General features: G+C 31.3%; 1 protein-coding gene across 1 annotated transcript; it reads right to left on the bottom strand.

The window, feature by feature from the left end:
- Positions 1-4,051: 4,051 nt before the first annotated feature.
- Positions 4,052-4,999, bottom strand: LOC143669646 (olfactory receptor 8H1-like). Its single transcript, XM_077144211.1, has one exon. The coding sequence runs from the start codon at positions 4,997-4,999 to the stop codon at positions 4,052-4,054; it is 948 nt and encodes a 315-aa protein (XP_077000326.1).
- Between the last annotated feature and the right edge of the window lie 2,077 nt (positions 5,000-7,076).

Below are 7,076 nucleotides of genomic sequence, written 5' to 3'. Positions count from 1 at the left end.
GTTTTCATTAGTGAGTAATACCTTCTTGAGAAATGAACTAAAGAAAAGACTTCTTATAGAGTGGCAGAATTTTTAGCAAAACTGTTCTCTTGAGTGATGTGGATAAAGGAAAATGGCCTATTAAACTGGGTGATGTAACTAAGGAGATTTCCATATGAAGGTTTAAAAGTGCTGCCTGATTTATGATTTCTTCATATTTATTATTCATTAAATGCAAGAGGAGAAAGATAATTTGAAGGAAGGAGTATTAAACAAGAAACCTCATGTTTTTTTTAATTCTTAGCTTTTTCATATGTCAAATTAAATTATAAGTAAGAAGTGACTTCTTAACACAGCCCCAAATCAAGGCACTGCCTAGAAACTTGGTCTTAAGTTTTCATTACCCAACTGCTAAAACAAATAACATGCAATAGGTTGACAACACAGGAATTTATTGTCTCATAATTTCAATGGCTACATGTCTTATCTTCTTCTTAGGGCCTGTGTCTTCTACTTGACTATGAATTTGGGGGTTACTTGGCTTTTCTGTCACACGGCAATATTCATGACAGCATCCTCCCCTTTCTTGCTTGGGTGTCCTTGACACCCAGTTTTTTGTTGCACTCCATGGCTTCTATTTCTGTGGCCTTTCAGATAAGACCTCTAATAATAGAATTAAAATCCTTTTGACTGTGCATTAACTAATGAACATCACAAAAAGTTATATTTACAATGAGTTCACATCTACAAGAATGGATTCATATGCATTCCAGAGAAGATGATATCTGGAATATGTAAGTTAAATCCATCACATCTTCTATAAGAGACCTCAGAATAAGATACCCTTAAAATCACATTGGAGAATATGTTGTCAGGAGTTGTTAATCACTACATTTGAAAAACCCCAAAAAGAATGATCCCTTTTAATTAAAAGATGCAAAGATTTCTTTAAATAATGGAAGGTGCCCCTGCTGGAAAATGCAAACTGAATATTATTAAGAAAAATTGAGAATCAAAAATTTTTAAAAAGTAGAAGTCAGACTTCACACAAAACTTTAAGATCAGATAGATTATAGTGCAAAGTAGAAACCACTCACCCAAGAATGAGAACAAAATATATAGGAATGGAGCAACAAGTAAATATACTTTAAGTTTAATTATTGTTTTTTATGTTTCTGTTTTCCATCCTTTCTGCTCATGTAAAGTTCTGATTCATTTACAAACACGTTTCACCTCTTAACCATGACAACCATAATAATCCTTCATATTCATCTTTCGAGCCTTAATTTCTCATTTGTGCATATTCAATATCTTCCTATAATTAACTCAAAATTTTATTGATCAATCAAGCCAAATGATATATTTATACTTTTTCCTTGAGTGCCAAACAACTCCTTTCAGCCCAATAACCTTAAGATTAATCAAGCATTTTCCTGAGTAATTAAAGTTAACCACTATAACATTTTAGATTGCAAATGCCATGCAAAGCAAATGGCCTTAAGTCTAATAACTTTATCACATGATTGGATGGGAGGTTCCCATATACATTAAAATATCATCTGTTAATCTTTTGTAAGAACTTGCAATTTAATCCATAATTAACAGAAACATAGTTTAGAGAGAAGCTATGTAAATTTTGGTAAGCAGTTGGGAACACCCTCACACTGACAAACCTTCCAAGGAAAATGTTCTAATCCATTTTTTTAATTTGGTTTTCATCAGCTTGATGATCATTCTACTATAAATTTCATCTTTGTTCAAAAGTATCTTTAGAACTCTTAATTTAATAGGAGGAGAGGACAGAAGGTTCTCCCTGGCTGGGATTGGGGTCATAGTGGGAAGCTTGAGAGAAGATGGGTGGCAAAAACCTATATGTAGCTTGAGGATGATGGTTCTCAGGTGGGTCCACAGAATGCTTGTGATTTTTTTCAGAACTTCTAGAAAAGACTCTTGGATGGTGGACTTATAAGAATTTGGAATTCTGTGAAAAATTTTATACAGAACAATGAATTTTCACTCTATTCCATCAGCTCTGATACTCACTTAAATATAGATGCAGGAAGAACCTGTATGGTAAAATAAATGACGAGCCCATCCAGAGTGGATGTAGGGCATAATCGTTTCAGTAAGAAAATGAGAAAATATCCATGAAATTATCTGGGGTAAGGGAATTTCAGGTAGAAGACAAAATGAGAAATTATAGGTATCATCAGGGTTAATCTTGTACCAAAGCTTTAGGAGGTCAGTGTGGAGAATACAAAAAAAAGTGCACAAAAATGCAGTAATAGAGTATGAGTTCATAGATGTAAGAAGGAGAGGCAAGATCACTTTAGAGCTGGAGACTTTTGTAAGAGCTTTGACTTTTACTCTTACTTTAATGGGAAATCTTATATGTTTTGGGAAGGAAAAGAGACATGGTCCAACTTAGACAACAGGGAGCTCAGAGCAAACTTAAGACATAATACAGTAATCTATATGAATATTATATAGGTTAAATATTCATATAAATTCAAGATTTAAAGTAAAATAATGCATATTTTAATTATTTAAATATATTAATGAATAGTAATTAGTATGTAAAGAGTCATTAATGGTTTACTCCTAAACCAGAGGTTGAAATTTATTTATTTTTAAAGCAATTTTGAGATATATTCACCAACCATACAAAGTATGCAGTCAATGGTTAACAGTAGAATCGCATAGATATACATTAATCACCATGATTAATTTTAGAATATTTTCATTGCTCCAACACAGAAATAAAAAAGAAAACACATGCAACCCATATTCCTCATTATTAACTCAAGAATTTATTTCTTTTTAAGGAACACAATAAGCTTATGGAAATCAGTAAAAAGGAAATTATATTTTAATCACATTGAAATTAAAACAAAGAAATATTATTTAGTGAAGCTTCTTGGCACATCACTGAATGTTATATATTTTCAAATGGTTTGCAGGGAGACACAAAGAAATGACAATACTATATGCAGATATTAATCACATAAATTTACAAAATTTCAGATCTTAAAGTATTACAATTTGGGATTCTTGATTTCACTCATAAAGTATGAATTCATTTACCTCTCAAGATTAAATGACAAAGGAATTACCAAATTTATAGTGATGACTGGAAAACAAAAGGTGAAAAACAAAATAGGAAATCTCAAAATTGTTGTATGTGTATGTAATATATACATTTGCATACATGAGATTAATCTAGAAGACCATGAACAAAGCTATCAAAAAAGTAGGATATTTCTATTTTCTTGAGTAATTCAGAATACTTTCCAAATTATCTTCCATGTTACATACATTTATTTCTATAACTTAATTGTACCACAATATCTTACTTTGCTCTAAGACCAGTTCTGAAGTGTTGTTATCCTTTCATGGGATTTTTATGAATAATGTTAATCAAAAGTGTTTATAAAATTCCAGTGAGGATGTTCAAAACAAAAACTACTGCATATGAAAAATTTTGCAATAATACAAATTATTACTAGCATCTTAAATTCTTTCCATTTATCTTCTGATTTAATCTTCACAGAAACTTTGTTTTTTCTTATACAATTGAGAAAATTAGACAAAATGTCTAATTTCTAATTACCTAGAGATACACAGCAAAAAAGTTTGCACATCTAGAATCTAAAGCCCAGATTGTGCAGTACAAAACATCACGCTTTACAACTGTGCTATATTTCTTCTTTAAGGAATAAATGGAGTGAAATCTAAAAGTGCCCTCTGTAGGAAATTTTATTTTTGAATTTGGAACATACACGGAGGTTTCTATGGTAAAAATTGAAAGAAAGCATATCACATTTGTTCACATTACTTGCCTTATAAAATAAATATATGTAAACCACAAGTTTTACACATATTTAATGGCTTCCACAAACTATATAGATTTCTAAAAATATATTTTTGGAAATGTTACAGATCTTGAGTGGTCAAATAGATGATGACACAACAAAAACACAAACTAATTAAAGGATGCTACCGAATTTTGAGAGAGATCAAGTAAACACACATGTATGAAAGAAAATATGAGGTTAAATATTCAACATCATTGTCACTTTATGTGCCTGGAGCCCTCTCTATTCTGCATGATTTTAAAGAGAGCATTTTTCACTTCTTTGTTCCTAAGACTATAAATGAGTGGATTCAGCATGGGTAGCACCATGGTATAAAATACAGAAGCCACTTGATCCTTTCCTAAGGAGTAAGATTTCTTTGGTTTTAAATAAGTAAAAATCATGGTGCTGTAAAAGATGATGACTCCAAGGAGGTGGGAGGCACAAGTAGAGAAGGCTTTGTGCTTTCCTGAATTGGAATTAATTTTCAGAATAGTAGACAGAATGGATGCATATGATAGAGAGATTGTGATAAGGGACACCATTATGTTTGAACCAGCAAGTATGAACATCATGATTTCAATGTCCTGTGTGTCTGTGCAAGACAGAGATAGAACTGGGGTTATATCACAGAAAAAGTGATAGATTATATTAGCATTGCAGAAATTCAAACTGTTCATATAAAGGACATTGACTAAAGATTCAGAAAGACCAATCATGTAGGACCCAATGACTAGGATGTGACAGAATCTCATGTGCATAACAACTGGGTAGTTCAGAGGGTTGCAGATAGCTGCATAGCGGTCATAGGCCATTGAAGACAGAATGTAAAATTCAGTGGCACCCAATAAGGCAAAAAAGAACATCTGGGTAAAGCAGCCAGTGAATGAAATATACTTGTTGGAAGTTAGTAAGTTTTCTAATGTTTTAGGAGTGATAACTGTTGAGTAACAGAGGTCAAGGAATGAGAGATGACTGAGAAAAAAGTACATGGGGGTGTGAAGCTGAAGATCCAGGTGAATTATCACTATCATCCCTGCATTCCCCAACACAGTAAGCAGATATATCAGGAGAAATAACATAAAGAGAACACACCGCATCTCTTTAGAGTCTGTCAAACCCATAAGGATAAAGTCAGGCATGTTTGTACTGCTCATATTCTCCATAGTGTTCAACTTTGTAATCTGATGAGAAAACAAATGTTTTTCTTAATATAAATGGCTTACAATTGTTTTCACTTCTAAGAATGATCCAATATTTTAAAATATATGCTCATTAATCCTATAAATACATAATAAAGAGTAGCTTGAAAATATGACTGAAAAATTCATAGTTTGATTATGTAAGATAAATTCATTATAAATCCTCATTTTATATACAACAAGCTCATCTACATTGCATAATTAATATGAACTCAATAGTATTATAAATACTTCTATTTATTAACATATTTACAGAATAAAACATTAAAAGAGAAATATTACTAATGTACATAAGTTTTAGGTTAGAAACAGGGCATAGAAAGTCAAGTCAATTATCCAGATTGACAAGCATTAAGTGTTGACTGTTCTGTGTTTCTATGAAGATATTTTGCACACAGAGATCATGCTGTATTCCTACTTACACTTCATTCCAGATAAACAGAAAAATGTGCTAGATTTATGCTAGACAATGATAAAGGGCTCAATACATCATGTGATATTATTTTTTTCCTGATTTAAATAGTGTAAATAAAACAGAAATTAAAATATGAGTTAATTTTACTGGTAATCACATATTACAATTAATTTTCAGAAGGAATGTTTAAAGTGATCATTAAAAATGAAATTTCTTTCCAAAATTATAATTTCAGTATATGGGCATCATTTGATACTCTGACTCTATATATACTATATTTCCATTTGTTCAAATCCTGGCAATACTTAGTTAAGGCCTACATTATATGTAAAAGTATATGCACTCTCTTCTAATATTTCCATTTTTTTAGATAAATTAAAACTTTAACTTTGAAAATAATACTTACCAAGTGCCAAAAGTGGTAAAAAATTTCTTAGAGCATTTTCTGCATGGGAATTTGACAGTCTCAAATTTGCCTCACAAATAAAAACTGTTAACTAATAAAGTAGCCTGAAATTTTGTCTGTACAATATTTGTTTACTTGGAGAATACTTTTGTTTAATATTTGTGCATACATCTTTTATTTTTTTCTGAGTTAAATAAACCAAAGAAAATTTTTGTTCAGGTGATGATTGGATAGAAAATTCACCTGAAAATTATATCTCAAAAGTATACCACTGAGCTACTCTGAACATAAGTGGGGAATAACATCTCTTGCCTTTCATCCTCAAAACTACAGCACATCTTATATTGAGGATTGTTGATAATGCAGCATTTGCCCATCCCTGGGACCAATTTGCCAGGAAATTTTCCTGGCATGCTTCCAAGGATAAAAGTTCAAGGACTAATACATTAGTATTAGGTTTGTACAAGAGAGTTGCCTCCCCCTTAAGACCCATGTTGTATAGCATTTTTTTGTATTATTTTGTGATGAGCTAGTTTACAACTCGGTAAAAGAGAAGGCATTTCCCCAAAAATACTTAATATGTGGTTGAGGCCAGATTGTTCATCAACAGAGATTTTTCATAATGAGATATTTTTGTATTTAAAAGTGTGACATTATAGTCATAGCAAACATTGTTTATTGCACAAAAATATGAATAAACAAAATTCAATGAATTTGAAGCTCATTCACTAATGCTGTCAATATTTAGTTGTATTTTCATTCACTAATGCTGTCAATATTTAGTTGTATTTTCTTCCATATATTTTTGTTTTTGCATAAATGTTAATTATATGTTTACTTATATCCTTATGTAATTTTCATCAGGCATATTTTGTTAGCATACTGATTTTATTATTTTTATGTATTTATAATACCCATAAAACTACAATTTCATGTGTTTTGCATTTTCTGGTTCTACATAACTAATTTACTTCTAGAATTGTGCACAAAAGCTCATGAATGTTAAAAGCTGAGACATTATAAGGAAAATGTTGTGGAGTTTCTCTACTCAGTTTTAGTAGCCTCACCCAATACTACATATCTACAGAGCAGATGTCATATTAAGTCATAAAATTATTTGTGTCACTTGTTTTATTTATTTTACTTTATTTTTATTATATTAAAAGAGACATCAAAGGGCGGGCCGCGGTGGCTCAGCGGGCAAAGCGCTTGCCTGCCAT

Source organism: Tamandua tetradactyla, chromosome 26, assembly GCF_023851605.1.
Source record: "Tamandua tetradactyla isolate mTamTet1 chromosome 26, mTamTet1.pri, whole genome shotgun sequence".
Classification (NCBI taxonomy): domain Eukaryota; kingdom Metazoa; phylum Chordata; class Mammalia; order Pilosa; family Myrmecophagidae; genus Tamandua; species Tamandua tetradactyla.
This window is presented reverse-complemented; position numbering and strand designations above follow the sequence as displayed.